Source organism: Falco punctatus (assembly GCF_963210335.1).
Source record: "Falco punctatus genome assembly, chromosome: 11".
Lineage (NCBI taxonomy): Eukaryota > Metazoa > Chordata > Aves > Falconiformes > Falconidae > Falco > Falco punctatus.
This window is the reverse complement of record NC_137591.1, coordinates 22,779,794-22,801,227: the sequence shown is the minus strand read 5'-3', so window position 1 is coordinate 22,801,227 and position 21,434 is coordinate 22,779,794. Positions and strand designations below refer to the sequence as shown.

Sequence of the window (21,434 nt, the reverse complement as noted above, 5' to 3'; positions counted from 1 at the left end):
CAAAAACCCAGTTAACCGAAAGGAATGAAAGCTTTGCCTTTTATAGTTCTCTGAAACAGATTGCAGAAGTTTTCTTGATAGGTATCAATACAGGATGGTGAAGAGTATGTGTTATTTGTATTTTAATAAGATACATCCCCCCCCCCCCGAACACAACTTAGCTTTTTTCATAATGGAATGGCCACAGAGCACTCAAAACTTTTTTTTTACCGCCACTTTTTTCTGTCTTCTAAGCTTCATAAGCCATTCAGAAGTTCCCATAAAACTTCCTCTCTTGGTGTATTTTTTCCAGCCTACTATTCCAAATACAGGTAAAATAAAACAATGAACAACTACACAGTCCACATGGGAACATAGCAAATAAGCTAAAAATTCCAGTAAAAGCATTTCAAAGTAATCTGCTAAGCCAGTTCATATTGAAAAACCAGCAAAGATACACTTATTTTGGTTCAGCAAGCAATACTAGTGATTTAGGCTGTTTGCAGCTGTAACGATGACAGAAAAAGTCTTTACACAAGCCTGTTACGTCACCATCAACTATGAATTAATATTTTATGAAATAATTTCCTCCTTAAATCCACTGGACTCTTGCCAAGTAAATGTCATTGCAATGTTTCCCACATGGTTTTACAATGTTATACTAATCTTCCCAGTATGTAACTAATCTTACTGTGTGACTTCCACAGCTTTTTTTATTAAACATAGTTCAACAGGGCAAGAACCACACCTACACTGGTTTAACAACGACTTCAGTCTCAATAGTGATATTTTTCCAAAATGTGGATGAACAATGGGAGTTAACTGAGGAAAAAAAACAATACCTAAACTCATAATCCAGATTCACAGCAGTGCACTAGTGCTTGTGCTCAGTCTCCAAGATAAGAAAAAAAAATTACACCAAATTAGATTATCCTTGATCTTATCTTTTCATCCTGAAACACTAACAGCTAAACATCACGCTCAAGGAGGTGCATATGGATACGAATATATACTCTGAATCTAGAACATGCTGCATAGTTAAAATTGGACTGTTAGCCTCTTATTTTTTTTTTTTAAAAAAAAGTAGTGTCTTCCTCCTTCCCACTCCCAAACCCCACAACAAAACACAAGTCAAAATGAAGGGAAAGAAAATAATTTATTAGCGATTTCACAAGCAAACTAACATCCACTTATGTAAGTCTTGTGACAGTTTAAAGATATCTTTAAGATGAGAAAATTCTATAATCTCCCTTAAATACTTTAAAAATGCTACTACGCACAGTTCAAAAGTCCTGATGATTATGCTGCTTCTTCCCCCAGCTTGATAATACTTGAAAGAGATGGAACACAAAAGGGACCTGGAACATCACAAAGGTAAGTTAAAAGTAAGTACAAACAGAAACTAGTGTTATGCTTTCTTTTGACAACTACATTGAAAGATGTTCAGTATTTAGAAAAGTGCTGAATGTCTGAAAAAAATCTGATTTAGGAGATATAGGCTGTAATAGTTTTATATTAAGTTAAATGAGAATGTAATATGAAACCCACAAGAGAAATGTGTCACTGGCAACAACACTACCTCAATACAGAGAATCTAAAAAAAAAATAAAACCAACAAAACAGTAGCAGTGATTAATAGTTGATGAACAGTTCAATTCCAAACACTTCATTGCAAGATACTGTTAGATTTTCTTCTCTACTCTAAAAAGTAGTAAGGAATGTACAAACTAAGTCAACTACAGATAATTTCATGTATACCAAGACAACAGTAATCATCAAATAATCTAAATACTGGTCAATCCTTTAATATAAAAGAATTTCCCTGCAATATATTTTTACCAACATATCGTATTTATTTAAAGAAAAACAAGGCTACACCCTCAGTGCAAGCTCAGTACAGCTCCACGCACATCAGTGAAACAGTACTAGCTCGTACAAACTAAGGAATTGGACCACAAATTGGCAAGTTATATGACCTTTGAGGAAGAAGGTGGAGGCCACCTTTTAAGACTAGGAACCTTTATTGTATATATTCACGCAACATAGACAACTTTTCCCCCCACCCTGAAAAAGTGCCCTTTTCTTTTCGAATTACCAGATCAGTTCAAGCTCTAACACATGTAAACTCCTCCCCACACCTACTCTATATGAGAACTTCAATGTAGTTGAGTGCTACGGGAAACATTGCACAAAAAAAGGATACAACAAGAAAGGATACACTCTGCATGACAGTATTACTGCAGTATTTACGCAGGAATGTTTCTAAAGAAGAACAGCAGAATGTGGTTTAATTTTACTTGTTTCTCAGTATTACATACACATAACTTTATGCTACCTATAAAAAGCAAATATGCCCCTTTGATAAAATACAGTTTTGACCCCTTATGAGACTTAATGAGGGCTGATGAGTCCACCAATACTAAACTCCATATTCAAAAGTAAATACATTTTTTGATAACTTGAACTATTAGGCCAACACCAGATTTTTCTGTCTTAATTCTCCTTCAAGTCTCTGCCATTCTACAGACTCATCTTTTCCATCAGGTCCAAAACCCAATCATGTTTCCATTCAATGAAGGCTTTAAAGTCACTTCTTCCCTATGAAGAAGTTGGAGACCTTTCAACATCAGTTTCTTCTAAATAACCATTCTCCCAAAAAAATTATTTTGGCTACAGAAAAGTCATCCCAACTACTGACTGAAATTTTTGCCAGTCCATCAAGAAAATGGCCTTTCAGCCAGCAAGGAGTTACATAGTCTTTTTATAAACGAATGTATTATTTTCGCTACAAAGGATAAAAACTTTGTAGACAATATAAGCAGTAAAAAATAAAAATATTTGCAATAACATTCATGAATTAACACAGCTTCTTCCTGTTTAAAAATAATCAGGAGTTTAACTTACGTTTAATTTAGTTGTTAAAAAATTAACAAGAGAACAACATGGAGACACAGCATACAATCAAATTTGAAGTCCCTCAGATGTTCACATGAACTTGTTCATATGCATATTTATGTCTCAAATGAGAATCTGACACTGTTCTTCCTTACAGACTCAGATGTCTACCATGAATTGTGCACCATAAATCAGCATCTATCAGAATATTCTAACAGGAAAAACAGTCATGCAGAAATAGGATTCAGTTTCATCATTAGTTGGGAAGTGAAATGAATGTTTCTCATTAAACCTCATGGATTCCTAGAAATCTGTATTAGGCTTTGGCACATTCAGTGATTTTTACATATAAGTGGTCAAGGTAAGGAAGAAGAAGTTCTGCCCACGATACATTAAACCAATGACACCAAGGTAACTCATGTAAGACTTTCAGGTGCACAAGTAAGTCTTGCATAAGTACATGTTTGCTGACTAAAAAAAGCTTTTGAGTTGACCATCAATGTGATTAATAATAACGAGGTGCTTATTTGGTTTTCTTTATGTATTAAGTCAGCATTGCTAGTGAAGCTGGAATTAGACATACAAAATTGGAAAGACAGAATTCCTAAAAGAATGAAAGTGTTCAGACTTCATTTATAAGGCTTGCAATAGATAAAACACCTCACATTTCTTTCTGCCACTTAAAGAAATCTTAGTAATTTTCTTATTACACACTGAATAAAATAATATAAATACAAGGGTTTTTTTCTAACAAGGAAGAAAAAAAAAAAAAAAAAAAAAAAGACTGAAACATTCCTATAAACCCTCATTCCTAATAGAATACTTTAGCCAAGGCTCATTTCAATGACCAATACAGAAGAATGCCTGAAAGAGTGATCTTTAATTTTATAAAGATTTTGCAAACCACCAATCAGTAACTCAAAATAGGAACTAGTAAAGCAAAATAGCATCTCAGAAATGATGGAAAGAAGCTCAAATGTTGTCTAAGGATTTTTCATCAGATTAATGATAGAACAAGAAACCTGCAACTGAAATAACTGTTATAAATAGAAATACTACCCTTACAATAACCATACTGCAGTGTTCCAACCAAGTTTTAAAAATCAAAGACAGCTGTTTATATCCTTTATTTCAAACTTCACATCTTTTTCCAAAGTAAAAATGATCACAACATCCAGATTAAAAACACATCATGGATTAAGTAGAATGTTTCAGAAGCATTCAGACTAAGCTTTGAGTTCATTTGGTCTTAGATAGAGGCATAACCAGAGTGATGCCCAACTGAAATATGTAATTAAATTAAATGTCTTTTAAATTTGAGCTAGCTGATCTGTCAGAGGGTGCAGGCCGAGAAATAAGCACTTTAATTCTTGCACCAGTTACTTCACATGCCAATTTGACAGTTCACTAATTTTTTTTAGGCCACAAAACCCTTCACAGCTACATCAGAGCTGATTTTGCTTGAGTTACTCCCACATAAAACAGTTAAGAGGAAGCAGTAGTGAAGTAAAGCTTTATGACAGGAAATAAGGTTAAATAGCGATTACTTTCTGCTAAAAGTTACCTTCCCATCAAATTTAGACACTAATGCCAGAAATCTGGACCTATGCATTCCAAAACAATGGAAATTTGCATCAATGCACCACTAAGTAGCACTTTCTGACACAATATCCTTTCCTAAATCAGACAAGTTCAAAGGAAGCTGCAACAGCATTAAGATCTCAGTTTCCAACATCAGTAAAGCCAAAGGCCCTTTACAGAGCTAGCAGAGGTGAGTTTATTGCTGGAAACAGTTCTTCAGAATCACTTTACAATGGAAGGGAAGGAGAAAAGAGGCAACTCTTTTCAAAGCCAAAATCCCAGGAGATAACTAAAAAGCTAAGTGGTCTGATTCCACAGAATTACTCTCCTTAGCTCCCCAGATTAAGGATTAGAGAAATTGACAACTACCCTAGAATATCAGGATTAGGGAAATAGCAGTCTGAGTTTCTAAACAGAGGAAGAAGCAGCATTTTAAATATACGGGAACTATATACTTTGCACTCTTGTTTTCTTTTCTAAAATGTGCATTTATATCAGAAAATTGTATGGAACATTTCCCCTCCACCATCAATATTCTTAAAATCACCACTAAACAGTAATAAATAAAAACAAACAACCCCCCCAACAAAACAAATTAACAAAAAACCCCAGCCTATTTATTTTGATTTTCAGGCAGCAAATCCGTACCTTGTGCAGCGTTCTACTTTTTTCTTTTCCCTTCATTGGCATCTTGTTTTGGTCTAGCTGAACGAGCAAATTGCTGAGATTCTATTAAGGACTACAAGTGTCAATGATTAACAAGTCAATCAAGAAGCAAAAAAGTATTATTTCAAAATATAGTTTAAAAAGTTACCCTTACCTGTAAGGTAAATCAATTCTACTATGGTATTAAATATTGTAACAATAACATCTATTAGTTAAAGATTAGGACCTCGCTGATCTGCAGTACAAAAAATTTTAAGGGAGCCTGTCCAGGAGCCTACAATACTAAGTAAATAAGGAGGACTAACTAGAAATGGGTTAGGTGCAAACAGAGTAACTACAGCAGGATAAATGCTTGATATTTAGAATCCTCCATTCCAGCATGTTAGTTCCATAACTCTGTCTCAGTAGATATTTGGGAGAAAAACAGGTAAAGTAAGAGAGGCTGGGGCAAACACAAGCACAAAGAAAAGGAAATTAACTATGAAACATTTAAGTGAAAAATAAGAAAGGACTTATAGACAAGAAACAGGGTAACACAATCAAACACTGTAGAAATCCCAATGTTACATAGGCCCAAAAACTAACTGACAGAAGCAGTCTAAACAGACAAGAACATTTCTTAAATATTCTTAAAGTCTGTAAACGCAGGTTTAACCAAGTCAAAAAGCCTACTTAATTTAAATACAATGGTCATACAAGCTAAGTTATTTTGTATTGTGTTTGTAGAATCAAAGAGCAAAGACCAGAGAAGACAATTTCATTGTCTTAATGTCTTAAATAAAGCACGTTTACTTTCCTATTTCAGAAGGGGTGCCTCTGTATTTTTCAGCTATCATAAAATTAAATTAATGATAGTACACTGTGCTATGATGCCTAGTTTTCTTAAAGTATTTCCTCTTCCCACAGATTTCTATTAAGTATAACACTATGACAGCAAAACTAGAGACTGACTGACAGATTACGAAAAATATAATGTAAACATCTGAAGAAAGATACAACCACCATGGGTTTTTCAAATAAGACGTATCCATTTGCTTCTTTTAAAGCTTTAGCAGCTGCTTTTTCATTAGGTAGCCCAATGAAAGCCTGTCCCTTCATACGGCCTTCTTTCATCAAACGTATATCAAACCTAGAGGCAAAATTGAGAACTGGGAGTTACTCATGTTTAACCACACTTTCATATTTCACAGTACAAAAATTATTCTTATGCTTCAAAGCTGAAGCAATAGTCGAAATGGGAGTAGAGCCTACAAGCAGGAATTATGTCATTGGAGACCATTTTGCCTGAGGGAACCACTTAGCAAAATGTGACAATAGACTGCAGGACAGCAGACTGGTGTGCAACTGTAGTAAATACTACATACGCAAAACAATCAGGCACATACAATCATCCAAACTGTTCATTGTGTCACTCAGTCAATAAACATTAAAACTGGTAACAAAATATAAAGGCAAAATAGTAGAGTCTTCAGACACTGTTCAAAAAAAGCATTCTATTTCTGTACTTGTGATAAATGAAAACTTTCAGATGAAACATTTTCTTTATGCAGAAGGATGAAAATGTCCAGTTTTTAAATCACAATCATCAGCAGTATTATAGAAAACAAAGGGCTTAATTTTAACCAAGTGCCAAATTCACTTACATATTTCGTTCCACTTCTGACTGGAAATCAACATATCTTCCAAAAATGAACTTCAGATCCTGAAATTAAAGGGTAAGTATAAGAGAAAAGCTGATAAAAAGCCCTTGTGATAAATACTTAATTTGCTTGTTTACCTACCTTTTCTTGAACTTGTTTAGCCAGATTCTTCACATATATCCTACAGTTTGGATCACCCGGCTCATAGTTTTTGAAAACAGAGAATTTTTCCATTTCTTGAAGGAGATAGAAAAACCGACAATGTTTTAGTTCATTTACTTAGTTCATATTTTTTCCTCAGTATAAGATCACTAAGTTTAATATATAAAATCAATAAAGGAAATACTTAAACAATTTGTTGCAACAAATCAAAGAGCTATTATTAGATCATTTATTCTCACAGTGATACCTTCTCTAGAAAGTCTGTTCTTCTCTAGATCCCTTCTTGAAATAAATTCTGACGGTATTTCATCATCTTCCTCTTCAGTTTCCATTTTATCATCTGACCTAGGAGCTGGGAAAATCCTTCCAAAGCCTGTATTATTCATTTCTTCTGTGGCTGCATAAAGGTCTGAAATTTCAACACATCATGTAAAGTGTTTTGTATGTTTATTCACAAGAGGATCAACAGTAAGCAAAGAAGTATACTCCCTTCAGTAATGTTTTTAATATAGTAGACTTTGTAAAGCAATTTAAACACATCCTTAAAAGAAATGTGCCTTAATCCCTGGTTTGACAAACACACCTACTCCATATGGTCCTATAAATTCTACCGTACTACAAATAAGAGCCCTGGCACCCATCACATAAGGAAAAACAAGCCTTGCTGTTCAGGCCTGTATCCATTTCAATAATTATCTGGTTTTCATTCAAATAGACTGTATAGTAACATAAAGTACCAAGAAACGCAGACTGACCATAGCCCTGCAAGAAACCATCACACCTCATTGCTATTATCACCAGCATTTTTATAGCAGATAATCAGTGCATCACAGAGAATGAGTTGGCAATAACTTGAATGCTGCTTCCTAAGAGCTGGAAAAGGAAAATCTGAAATTAGCCTGATACATAGTGTTGTTGAGTGTAATACCAAGAATGCATTCCTAACATTTGCTAAAAATACCGTAACTTCTAAAAGAGAGTGCAATTCATCATAAACCCACAGATCATAGGACAGACACCTTTAGAATCCTCTAAATCATTTACTGTACCAAAGCACAGAGTTCTGTGCTTTAACATGGGAAAACCAGCAAATGCAGAGAAGACACAAGTTGGTGTTCCTAAACCCTGACGTATACCATCTATGAGAGCTCCAATACAAAAGAATAAAAGAATTCCCTGGCCTAAATTTCAGCAGCCTTCTACACATTGAAATCACATGAATGTAGTATTAAACATACTTGAAGTAAGAAGTCTCTTACCATTTTTTTCTTCTTTTTCCGAGTTTATCTGAAGAACAGCTGGGATGTCAGTACTAATATGGAACTCTATTTTTTTATGACCTATATGCTGTGGCTGGTCAAAGACATCTGAAGCTGACAGTGTAGGATGCAAATTACTGTTTAAAGGAACAATATATTAAAGATTCAGACACTGAACACAGTCAAATACAAGATTTCTTCCAGATAGATCTTATGTTGTTGTTTACCGCAAATACATAAGTTGTCCATTTCATAAATTTCACCCAATACAGTTCAAGTTGATTAAAACTCTGCAAATACAGTAGGTATGGCTGCAGCAAGAGCAAACCCAATAGTTACATACCACATTAAAGAACAGACAGGCATTTGTGAAAAACTGTTATCAGTAACTTAAAAAAAAACTGGCCTTGCTGCTGCTTTCACACAGCACATAAAATAAACGAAACTTTAAAAAAAATAGAGCGAATCACTTGGAAGACCGCAGTGGCTATTGGTAAAAATGCATTCACAACTGATCAGCACATTCATAGAAACACTACACTGGTGTCTACTGTGCCATAGTACTGTAGTTTCAAAAGCCAAAGTTATTTTAAACCAAAATGGTTTTTATTCTTCCAATATCAGCCTTTTATTTTTATTTTAAATTTTTATTTTAAGACTCATCCCAAACAACAAATCCAGATTGCTTCTGTCAGGGCTGTGATATGAATTTTTTCTTTTTTTAATGAAAAAGGGATTTTTATTAATTTGATAGCAAAAGAAACAGAGCTTGAACCAGGCATACTCTATAGATTAAGGCTGTTGAGCATGGGGGTAAGGGAAGACTGACTCTACTACCAAATCCACCTACCCGTGAAGAATGCTTCTTTTAAAGACAGCAATACTAAAGCAAACACGATACAGATAATGTAATTTAGTAAAAGTAATGAGCTTCTGAAAAAGGGCAAAAATCACAGAAATAATACAAACCTGTGGGAAGTACACACAGGAACATTCAGTAAGTCTTTAATTCTTTGCTTTTTTCTAACACCACGCCTCTTTGTGTTTATTGGTCTTTTAGGCTGAAGCGTTGCTAATTCCATCAACTTGGTCATTCTATTTCAAACAAAATTTAAAAAAGAACAAAAGTGGTTTACAGTTTATTTGAAAATACTCGTTCTGAAAAACCTTCCCGCTTCCTCAAAGCCCTTGAAATACAACTTTTCAGAATATGGTTATAAATCTAGCTACCTTAAGACAAAACTACATTAATAAGCTGTAAGACAGTACACAGATACACACAGAGCACTTCAGTGACCAATCAAAACTGTAATGAGTTCAATGATGCCCTTTCCTTCCCCAAGCATGCACCTAATTAAGACACTGAAGCTGCAGAAGTGCTAAAAAGGCCCAAGTTGAACCTTTTTCGGTAATACTGTTTCTGCTCTGCGGGAGTGCTCCTCCCCAATACATGTATTTTTCTGTAAATAGCATAGGGACTTTCTGATTTACTTTTCCATTTAAATAACAAATAAAGACAACTGTTTCTTCATGTATTATTAAAGATTAAAAAAAAAACAACAACTATGATGTAATTCAGTCCCAACGCTGTAAGAGAATCCTCAGTACACACAACCTCCCATTATTATTACTACTAACAATACACACTGATGTACAATGAACATTTTGGAAGTCAATGTCCACATATGATTCAGTCTGAGTAATTTACTCAGCAAAAATGTGGGAAAACGAAGAATCCAGAAAAACTAGTCCTTGCTTCCTTGTATCTGTACACACTCTTCATTCTGAATGTGTTTTGTTGGGGTTTTTGTGGGTTTTTTTGTTTGGTTTTTTTTGACACAGGAACAGATGATAATTTGCATACCATCTGACCATTTTCCTTCTCTTACTGTGATTCAAAACAGCTGTCCTGTTTTTAAGTCGCTCTGGAGCTCCTTAAACATCTGGGAAGATTATCTATATACTGCAAACATTAAGAGATTCCACCATTTGCTGAACTAGAAGCTAGAAAAGTAAAAACACCGCTTTAAAACAACCCAAAGGACTGCAAATGACTAAAATGCATACCTCTCCTTTTCCTCCTCATTATCACTTTCATATTCTGATTCATCTCCACTAGACGGTTGCTCTTCCTCCTCTTCAGGCAAAGGAGGCTCTTCAGGAGGCAGAGGTGGGATTGGAGGAGGTGGCACAGGCACTGGTAAATACTCTTCATACTAATTATAGGGAAGAAGTGGAAAAAACAACTAAACATTTTAAGAAAAAAGCTGCATATCTTGTTTTCCTTTACATACAAAAACAGTGAAACCAATAAATTAGAACATGGCAAGAAGCATTTTTATAGGGATCCAGATGCTCTTTTGCTAAACTAAATTACTAATGAAAGCTTTCCACAAGAAAAAAAATTGCTGCATTCTCAAGTGAAAGTCTGAAGGTTTTCATTCCTTTAATCTGAGGAGTTAAATAAAAATAGCAAGCGTGGCCTTGGGTTTTTACTTTGCACTCAGCTTGAAAGAGTTCCCTGAAAAGAGTACAGTCCACACATATGGGAGGGAGGCCTAACTTCCCAAGTCATCTCAGTTTCTACACTGAACCTTCCACTACCTATCGAAGTTGCATTTCTGAAGGCACTGTTGTCTTCTGACATTAGAAATACTGTGCCCTTTAGAAACTGCTCCAAGAATTTCAAGGACTGGCTTCTCACTTTACTACTCTTTTTTTGCATAACCACTAAATTTGCAGCGTTTAACCTGGCCCAGTACCAGACAATTAATAAAATTAATAAAAAAAATTAATAAAATTATTGCCAGAAAATCAGTGTGAATTTGTTTATTTGATAATTTATAGCTCCCCTGTTATTAGAAGCAGGTGTTCTATTAGAGCAAATACAAAGTGTAGCAGAGCACAACTTCACTATACCCAAATACTGTAGCTATCACTACTAATGCAAGTCCTCACTTGTTCTACCTTCCACTGGCAGGCAGTTAACTACTCTATCACAGCCAACAGAACTGAAACCACAGAGGTCATATTTCTACTTCCCTTCAGAAACAGTTCCCCCTAAGCCTCTGCCAGTTTCTCTCAACACTGCCTCTTTCAAAAGCCATCCTGGAGACAGAGCAAATTAAATCTGGAAGCGCTGTACAATCTCATTAACAATCTGAATCTAATCAGAACTCCAAAGAAACACATAGATCAAAGAACTTAATTCATCTTTGTAAGGCAACACGCTAATGGTGTTATTTCCTATGTTTGTAGCATGATGTTATAACCTCCCCTTTTTTTTCTTTTATACTCAAGTTCCAACTATCACAGTGCTAGTGCCATGCACGTGTTATTTAAGTGTAGTTGAAAAGATATCTTTAGAAGACTAATATGCACATCTTAACCAATGAAATACAGCAGTATTTGCTATCCTCTAGAGATTTCTCCAACTTTTAGAAGTTTGAACTTAGATCTCCTAACAAGTTGCTAATATTTTAAATTGTGAATCTGTTTTACAGTACTTAAAACATATCAAAAAAGTTACCATGGGAGGACGAGCAGTAATTGGTCCAAAAGGTGGAGGAAGATTCATTTTATTCATAAGATGAAGTACCTGAAACAATTCAGGTTAGAGTAAGATTTCTATTAAATAAATAAATGGAAACAGTTCCTTTCTAGGTATCATAGCCAATAACTTCTGGCAGGTGTAAATCAGCATAATTTTAATGAAGACATAACTGCACTGGTTATTAATCAATGTGAAAGCCTGCATTTAAGACCCAACAACTAATGGCAAATATGAGCAACACCCTAAAAAGGCTAATCAAAAAAAGTAAAGCATCTTCTCAGAATGAAATTCCAAGTACTCAAGTCACATCTAATTAGGAATATCATACCCAGTTAAATCTTCAGTGTCTATGAAGTACGTTCCTTCTGGTCAACAAAATCTTATTATCTCAACATAGTAAAAAAATTAACATTGGTTAACACTATTATAGGTAAACTAACAATACTCATTATTTCTGTGGATAATTAAAATAGGGAAAAGGAGTTATTTTTATTTTTCAACTTTTTTTTTTCCTTTTTTACTTACCTGGACATAAAATTTGGGCACGCTTGCCAAGGCATTTGCTATATTTGCTAGAATTGTACTTGAAGGTGGCGGATATAAATATTTGAGGCAAGAATTGATGGGAAAGGTGAGGCTGAGGGAAAAAAAAAAAAAGAAAAAACAAGACGTCTCAGCATCATTGCCACATAAATGACTGGTAACAATTAATGATTACTACAGCTTTAACTATTCACTACATCTGAAGTATGAAATATTATTATTTCCCCTAGAACAGTTTTGGGCCACCTCAATATAGTCTTCAACATTAGGGTCCCTAACATCTGTTAGATGTTTAACATCTGTCCCCTAATACAAGGCAGACATACTGGGGTTCAGTACAATGGAAGTACCAACACATGCAGAAAGCCTAAAGCACACAACTAGTATGCCCAAAAGCCCAGCATAGCATGCTGTACAAACACCATAAACTCAATGCTCAAAGTGCTGGGTTTATTAGCCCCAAAAGAAATCTATTCTTCCTGCATGCAAAAATGCAAACGCTGGAAAAAAGAACAGGAAACCTCTGGGAAAAACACTAATCAACAGTATTCTGCTGTTAACACTGGGACAACCTACCCAGTCCTGAAACCTTTCCTGAGGAAGTAATGCACAGGGCTAGAAGGCTATTATGCAATCCACAACTTCATGGCTCAAAGTACCAGTCACTACCCAACTGTGAGGGTTCTAAACTTGAAGAACAAAAATCTCATCTTTACGAAAATTCCTACAGGTACGCATGTAGAACAATAGCATACTATGAACCAAAATTTTCTTCTTGAACAGTACACAACACTTATTTCAAAATAAGGTGTAACAGAATAAAATAATTAAGACCAAAAAAACTACTAACCCATGATTTGGTGCAATTCCATTCTCTATTTTAACACAGCTTGGTTCTTTTTTCTCTTCTTCTTTCACTGGTTCTTCAGAACTGAAAATTAACTTAGTATTATTTAAAAGAGGGCAAAATTTAAGTGCCTTACATAATATATGAAATATGTTTAGTCTCATCTATTAAAAATATAATAATTAGTGTAGTATTTTTAACATCTTTTATCAATTACTGCAGCCATTATTAATACTTAAGAATTAATACATGTGGATTATTATAGTAGCCAGACTTCTAAAATAAATATTTATGCAGATTTAAAAGTCTCCCCATATATTTAAAGACTAAAACCTACTCACAAGAGGAGAACTAAAATTATTTCACCTTACTCTCTGTTCAAAGACTACAAAATCAAAGATATTAAATTATTGATTTGTTCATATTCAGAAAGTGGAACAACAAACTTTAAACCTCTACATCTCATTTTAATTAAGCTTCAATCACTTGCATATCACACAGGTAAACTTGAAAGCCTAATCATGCAAATTACTTTTTTAACTACTTGAGAGACAACTGAAACACAAACTATCACAGTTCTGGGTCACATTGATTTTTCTTTCATTTTTGTTTTTAAATACTGCAAATTCTTTAACTATTTGAAGGGAGACTGACAGTTTTACATTTGTTCGGCTCGTACTTCGAGCTAGATACATGCAAATCAGCTCCAGCTTAGAAGACAGTGGCTATAATAGTAGTCATATATTTACGCTAGCACTTGTCAGTTCTGCCTGACTCTTCATTAGATTATGAAGAAAAATCAGGAAAGCACTGCATGCACTGTTTAACAGCAAAAGAAAATTACACTCCTGAGAAAAATAAAATAAGAGTCTTTTTCAAACACAGGGAACCTCTTCAACACAGAGGTCAGTTTATGCACACTGGAGTCTTGCTCTGTAAATGAGAACAGGACCACCTGCTGATTAAAGATATTAGCAACTATAGGAATAAGGATGGGAATTATTTCATGACAATACTGAATGAAATAATACTAATGGGAGGAATGCAGTCACTTATCTATAAATCTGAACCTGCCTGTTAACACTTCTAAATGGTTACAATTTATCATTTAATAATAACACAAAAGAATCACAAATACAGCATTTCCTTTCCTTGACCACAAACATAGAAACTAAATGGTTACGCACATACCTTTTACACTTCTCTGAGACAGAGGGCTGGCTAAGTACCTGCACACTATCTTGCTCCTTTGCAAATTCAACAACTAAGGTGTGACCTAAAAGTTTCAGCTGATGTAGTCTTGACAAAGCCTTCAAATAATTTTAACAGAGGAAAGAAAGAAAGGGAAGAGGAAAAACATCAGAATTACTCCAAAGTGTAACTGGTTTATCTTTGATTGGTAAACTAGCCATAGGATGCAGTCCCAACTGCTTTAAGCTAAGTCTGTGGCACTACAGACACAGGTAGTTCTGCACTGTTCCTGCCTTCACAGCCCTGCTTTTAGCAGCCCCTTTCAAGCTGGCAGGAAGGAGAAAGATGAGGTTGCACAGCTAGAACCATTTCGGAGACAGGTCATCTGAACACAGCAGTGAGACTGCAGCCTTAATGATACCTATTACATAGCCTAGTAAATCTCTGTGACTTTAAGTAACCAACCTCTTTCTCGTGAACCACAAACATGTTGAACTCCCCTAGTAATAGCTGGGAATTTTAAAATCAAGACTCTTAACTGTGACACTAGGAAGCTCCAGCATCCTGCAGGTACAAAGCCTGATAGATAGGCTGTTAACAACTGATACAAAGCAACCTAAATTCACCACTGTTCACCACACAGTCTCTGTAACTTTTTTGAGTAGAACTTTAAAGCATGGCCTAAAATAAAAAAATCAACACCAAAAAAACAGGGCATAAGAGGGAAGTTCAGGACATGGACTTACAAACCATTACCAGTATTACTTTTTTGGTATTCGTGTGCCCCATTAACATGGTAGTTCCCTTTTTCTTATCAAAGTTGGGCATTCAACGCAGTCTTGAACTGCGTACATCACTATGTCTGAATTTTATGGCAAATACGCAATTATGCAGGAGACAAGTAAATTATGTTTGGTTTGTGGTTTATGTATAAATGCATATACACCCTAGACATCATGAGCCCTGATGTGTCTCAACTCATGTAAACTTGCCATGCTCTAAGTGACAGGTTGGATCAGATGACTTCCACAAACCTCTTCCAACCCACCTCTTACAAGTAGAGAAATGTTTGTTTCATCAAATACTTCAAGCACCTCCTGAAATAGAACTTTAATATTATATTGCTCTGCTTTTTTTCCCCCCCTCCAAACCCCGGAGTACTAGATGACATATAAAACATTTTAGGGCACAACTGACAATTCAGAAGAGTATTTTGCTAAAACATCCAATAACGAACTCAGTACAAACCTTCACAGCTGCATTTTCACTGGGAAAGGTAGCAAAAGCAGTGTGTTTCTAGAAAACAAAAAAAAATGTCATAGCGAAATCAAATCAAAAAGGTATGATTGCATGTAAAACATATACCCACAAGTGATGCACAAGTTCAAGTTTACGTATTTGAAAGCCTCCACACAGTAATCATCTAACTCCCATACAGGGCAAAGGTGAAGGAGTGGAGAACATTTTTCTTAAGAATTTAGGACAAGTACTTCCTGCAGTCAAAAATAAAGACAGGAACTCAGCAGTATGAGAAACACAGGAAAACAGTATTTTTTTTTTTAAGTGAGCAAAGCCATAGTAAACTGCAAGAAAGTAAAAGTTTCGCCCTCTTTTCCAAAAAGGAAATTTATTTCAGCATCTCTCAGCAGAACATTTTCATCAAAGCAATTCCTAAAAGTAATACTTTTCCTGCTACAAAAGCCTTTACTGTTGTGCTCTGAAAGTCTGGATAGTTTCTAAGTAATTTTCCCTTTTATTTTTTTTTTAACTTAAGCTTTCCTAATAAGATCAAATCCTCACAGAATACTCAGTACATCTTAAATTTGCTTTAACAAACGTTATTACTTCATCTTGCCACTACGTGGTCCAGTATTAAAACTGCAAAACATCAATATTGTTCTAAGAAGGAAAATCACTGTAATTTTTAAAAACTAGTATTTTTAACATCCTATAAAAAGAAAGCATGACTATGACACAAGATACGGACATTGTTTATCTGTAATTCTGCAGAAATACAAGGGTCTTGCCAAACAGTATTCATCGCCAGACTGATACTCCTACATTTTTGCAATTTGGACGAAAGAAAAAATAAAAGATTTCAAGAGACAGGCCTGTGAAACCATAACTCTACACCGACCAACAGACCCTTCTGCACTGCTTTTCCACAGCTTTACTCCGAGTAACACGCGAGGCCGAAGCTGAGGCCAAGGGCCGCCCTCCCGCCCGCCCCGCCCGGGCCCAGCCGCGCTCCCCCGGCGCGCCGCGGCCCGCTGCGCCCCCAGGGGAAGGATGAGCCCCGACCTGGCGAACACGGCCGCCCCCTCGCTGCGGCCCGCTCCGCGCCCCTGAGGCGTGGCAAACGGCCGGGGGCGGCGGCAGGTCTCTCCTCCCGCCCCCGGAGTCGCCCCAAGCCCCGGCCCTCACCAGCCGCCCGTGGTCCGACAGGACGCGCACAGACACCGCTCCGAAGTGCTTCAGCAGATCCTCCTTCTCCGCCGCCGCCAGCTCGGCGGGCAGGTGCCGCACCAGCAGCGTCCGGCCCCGCCGCCGCGCCACGCCGGGGTGAGGCGGGACGCCCGGGTGAGGCGGGCCGGCACCCAGCCCCGGGCCGGCACCCAGCCCCGGGCCGCCTGCCCGCGCCTCCTCACCGCCCGGCGCCGCCATCGTAGCGCGCAGGGCCGGGACGACCGCGACGCGCACCCGGAAGCAAGGGGAAAAGTCACGCGAGAGCTGAGGGTGGGGCTTTAAAGTCTCGCGAGACTGGCGTGGATCTGGCGGGAAGCGCGCGCAGAGGTTGTCCGCGGGGCGTGGCCGGGCTGAGGGGACGGTGCGTCCAGTCGCCCCTGGCGCAGTGCGGTGGTCTGTGCTAGCAGCTGGTGGGCGGAAAGGGGCCCCGCGGTGATCTGCTGAGGCTGGCTCTGCGGTTCCTTTGGCCCCGGTGCTGACGGGCGGCTGGAGCAGCAACCTGAGCCAGTCGTCAGGGTCTCCCCACCCCGTCGGTCTCGCCAGTGCTGGGCTTTCTGTAAACTCTTCTTTAGTGCCGTGCCTCTGTCAGTTGATACCTTAAACTGATAATGTACAAAATCTGCCTTAGTCAAACCTGAAATAATGCTCCAAAGGGAGAGATGACCCTTCGCTTCTTTTCCTCCCTTAAGAGTGAAGAGCTTGTCTTCAGACCAAATTATACAAAGCTATATTACTTTCAACATACCTTTCTCATTAGCCTTTAGTTGAAGAGGCTGCTTTTTTTTCTTCCTGTTGCTTTACCTGAACAGCAAGGTATTAAGATCTTTCTGGCATAGGCATTAATGTGGTTAAGTCAAGCAGCATGGGTGAAGCACAGCCACAATTATAACCTGTAATTCTGAGCATGAGATGGGATCCTGCAGCATGAGCAGTGAGCGCACAGGCGGTTACTAGCCAGCTACTACTGTGACCAGGCTGGCTGATCCAAAGCCTGTCTTTTTTTCTGAGGCCAGAGGCTGTGATCTCAAAAGGCCGGGAAAAATCCCCAAGCTTGACTGATGAAATCTCAGCTCTTACTGTATCTAATTAGCTGGTTGCTGGCTGGCAAAAGCACTGCCTGCCTAGATCACTATTGCCATTGGCTCAGGGTCCAACAGAGGCCTGGCACCTAATGCTGCTGTGCAGAGCACCTGAGGCAGCTGTGCAGAGCCTGAAAGACTTGCCCTGCTGCCGGGCGGCAAAAGCACAGAGGGAGACCCAAGCTCTGGGACTGGTGTCTGGGGCGTGCTGAAGCCAGCCACAGAGAAAATATAGATTGTAGGCTGTGCAGCGTACCTGCTGAATAGGGGATGATTGTATATTGTGTCTTTGAATACAAAAAATTAAGGCTACTTGTCTCTAAAGTCCTCAAGGCCTCTTTTCCTTCAAGAGTCATGATGGACCTGGCACTGTATGTGCAGTACACCTGACAAGTCTTAGGCCATGCTTATTTCACTGACAATGAACACTGGCAATTTGTGGAAGGAACTGGCCATTGTGGGTGGTCACAGTGATCTCACTGAGTAGATCCAAGTTCATCCAGATAATTTTAGAAGGAGCCGAGAAAAAAGACTGGGGAAGCACAGGATGTTCAAACGAGAGAGATCTAGGAGAAAAGCAGAAATCTACCAGTGATTTCTTACAGGATCTGTTACTGTATATTTGTTGTTGTCATTAGTATAAGCTAGGAAATATCTATGAACTTGAAAACAGGTGGAAGAATTGGCACAATATGCAAATATGGCAGCGTACCTTCTCTCTTTCTTAAATCTGTTCATCCAGATGGATCGGGCTGATGAAGCTGAACATCCCTAGAGCAGAGATTTAACACAGTATTGTGCAAATCAAGGCAATAAAAATGTGCAGTTTTTTTTTTCAAGATGTAGAAAGCAAAAACCCCACCTTTTTTTCCATTCTCACCCCTCATCCCCACATTCAAAATAGATGACTAATGTGTTGGGTTTTTTCATTTCCAAGATGTTAAATTTGTAGATACTTGAACAATAGGGTTCCTTAACACAAATTTATCATGGTTTTATGTTGAAGTTCTAGGTTTAGGAGCTTTGTTTATACAGAGAGAAATTTCAATGCAAGTGTTTTAGTAATACCAGTAAGAGTCAGAACTACAGATACCCTCAGGTCAGAAAGGAAGGACATCCTTTTCTGGACATCTCTAGTCCATCCTACTCAAAGCAGGGTCAACACTGAATTCTAACCACATCCCTTGGGACTTTATCCAACCTGGTCTCACAAAGCCATAAGGGTGAAGATTCTGCAGCCTGCACAGAGAAGCTTTTCCACTCCTTAACTTCCCAGTAATTTTTTTTCTCCCCTTTTATCCAGTTGGAAATTACTGTATTTGTGTAAATATGTGGTAACTTAAAAATGAATATAGAATATATAAAGATGAAACTTCAAATTCCCAATTAAAATTTGTTGAGATGGTAAGAAAAAAAAATAATCAAGCAAACTGGCTTTGCAGAATACCCTGATGTTTTGCACACAATTCATTACCCACCAGGGGCAGATACATTTGTCCAAAGTAAGAGAAGTCCAACTCAGCCTGTCCTTTACAGTCATTTATGGAAGCAGCAAATCGGTGACACACTGAATGATAAACTGTTTTATTTAAATTTATAAAAAAAATATGTAAGGGTCCACTTGAAATAGATTATTTTACTTTTGAATGGTATGAGTTAGCAGGCTTACAAATTTTTTGAAAGTACTTATCTGCATCCTTAGAGAGGGAAAGGTGAGTGTTATTATGAGAGTAGGAATGCTACTGTTTCTTGGAGCAATTAAGATACACAAAGATGCTGTTAGATGATCATCCTGATAAAGTGAGGTCAGAAAAAGGCTAAACATTGAAGAAAAGCTGCAGTGTAGAATTTCTAGACCCTGCTGTTATCATTATTGAATATGGGTGTGGCTTGGGGTTGGTTGTTTTCTGGGTTTTTTTTGGGGGGGGTGGGGTTCTGGTTGTTTTGTTGTTGGTTTTTTTTTTTTTTTATGTGCTTCTGGGTATTTACTGCTGTCAGAAAAAGCTTTTAAAAAAGAAAGCAATCTCTTCACTAAAGGGAAATAAAAAATGCTTTCCTCATGTATTTTGTTGAAATGGTACAATTGTTTTTCTTGGATTTTTTTCTGCCTTTGATGAAACACATGAAAGACTTTCGTTACTCTCTATAGATTCTGTACATTATTCAAAGTGTGGAAACTGGAACACTAGTACCAGAATAAGGAAAGTGTTTTACTTGCATGCTGAGAAGCCTCAGCAGCAAGTTCTAATAATTTCTTTATTTTTTTAAACAAAGTTTACAGTTTGCTCTGACAGTGGTGCCTTTTGCCTTTCTTTTCCTTATACAGTTGTGTTCTGATTGCTTTTCCTGCGAGCCTTTCTTTGAATAAAAATGTTTGTAACAGCATGTTTAAGCACGTCTTGCAGCGTAAGAGTAAGAAACCATTTAGTGTAAAGTGCTACATTTTAACAGTGAATCAAAGCAAATTACCTTTCACTCAATATGTTGAGGGGCAGAACTACACCCTGCATTTCATCAGTTTTCAAAGTCCGCTCTCAGGTTACATGTCTAATGCTAAGGTGATGTATATCTTACTTTAAAACAAGGGTCAACAGCCTTTCAGGTGAAAGCATAAATACATCTCTGCATAAGCTGAGTTCCTGGTGTTTTTACCAGCAGGGTATCAGGTTCAGGACCAGTGCCTTACCATGTGTGCTATACTTCTATGTAAGACACTTAGTGTCTTTTCCTACCAAATACAATCAAAACTTTATATGCAAGCACAAGTTCATTCTAGATCATTGGGCTATGTGTTTCCAGACATGCTGCCTTATATTGAAATGAACAGCCTGTACACTCAGTCATACACTGCCATTTCAGAAGTAATTGATGTTTTCTTCTCAGCAGGCTGTTTGACACTGCTTGATTCTTGGGACAGTTTTCAAAGAAAGACTAATATAATAAAGCATGAGTTCCACCTTATCTCTCAAACTCCATGAAACAACTAATCTGTAATTATATAAACAGCGACTTGCAGAACTGTAGGATGTGCAGCCAGGAGTGTCTGAGTCGTTCTCTGAGTGAGGTCTGCTTTTACTTTTCCTTGATTGATTCAAAATACAGGTTACAGATACTGTGTAGTACTCCAGTTTCTGCAAAGCTTCTACAACCATTCTTGTGTGTTTGCATACAATTACAGACAAATTGAGAGGTTGTTAGGAATGTCATCATATACCTTTTTGATTTCAAGGCCTCTGCTGTCATACTAGGCCTGTATTTCTGCATTAGAGTGATAAAAATTTCATTCTATACAGAATGACTACAGTTACTACAGTTCATATCAAATCTATTTTTCAGTACAGAGGTAAACAAAAGTAAATGACATTATGCATAGCCACTTGATAAGAGAAATTGATGTTAAATCCAAATAAGTTAAGACAAAGCTCCAGATGGGTCTAGATGAATTCAAGCTAAGCAAGTCCTAAGGCCTTGCAAACTCAGTGAAAGCCTGTGGCTCGTTATTAGTGCTGACAATACTGTATTTTCTGACTGCAGGGTCAGCTCCCATAACACCCAGGCCATTATTGCAATAAG

At 37.4% G+C, this 21,434-nt stretch overlaps 1 protein-coding gene across 3 annotated transcripts; it reads right to left on the bottom strand.

Moving 5' to 3' along the window:
* Positions 1 to 1,116: 1,116 nt before the first annotated feature.
* RNPC3 (RNA binding region (RNP1, RRM) containing 3) lies at positions 1,117 to 19,747 on the bottom strand. 3 transcript variants are annotated; one of them, XM_080407198.1, is made up of 15 exons: positions 16,741 to 19,747; positions 15,565 to 15,612; positions 14,317 to 14,435; positions 13,129 to 13,209; positions 12,261 to 12,372; positions 11,712 to 11,780; positions 10,250 to 10,398; positions 9,152 to 9,277; positions 8,183 to 8,319; positions 7,171 to 7,332; positions 6,903 to 6,997; positions 6,765 to 6,823; positions 6,118 to 6,250; positions 5,104 to 5,176; positions 1,117 to 2,241 (listed from the first exon to the last, which is right to left on the bottom strand). In XM_080407198.1, the coding sequence occupies exons 1-14, from the start codon at positions 16,978 to 16,980 to the stop codon at positions 5,117 to 5,119; spliced, it is 1,590 nt and encodes a 529-aa protein (XP_080263324.1). In that variant the 5' UTR covers positions 16,981 to 19,747; the 3' UTR covers positions 1,117 to 2,241; positions 5,104 to 5,116. The 3 variants fall into 3 exon arrangements, with proteins under 3 accessions (XP_080263324.1, XP_080263325.1, XP_080263323.1); XM_080407199.1 differs by having other exon boundaries at positions 1,117 to 1,337; XM_080407197.1 differs by having other exon boundaries at positions 1,117 to 5,176.
* Positions 19,748 to 21,434: the final 1,687 nt, after the last annotated feature.

Bases quoted from the DNA above. Each gene is read 5' to 3' on its own strand.
- RNPC3 (XM_080407197.1), bottom strand. From the start codon at position 16,980: ATGGCGGCGCCGGGCGGTGAGGAGGCGCGGGCAGGCGGCCCGGGGCTG. The intron at 8,320-9,151 runs GTTTGTATTATT...TCCTTTAAACAG, and splicing joins CCTGTGTGTACTTCCCACAG to TAATTTGCATCCTACACTGT. The intron at 7,333-8,182 runs GTAAGAGACTTC...TTGAAATTTCAG, and splicing joins GGAAAAAGAAGAAAAAAATG to ACCTTTATGCAGCCACAGAA.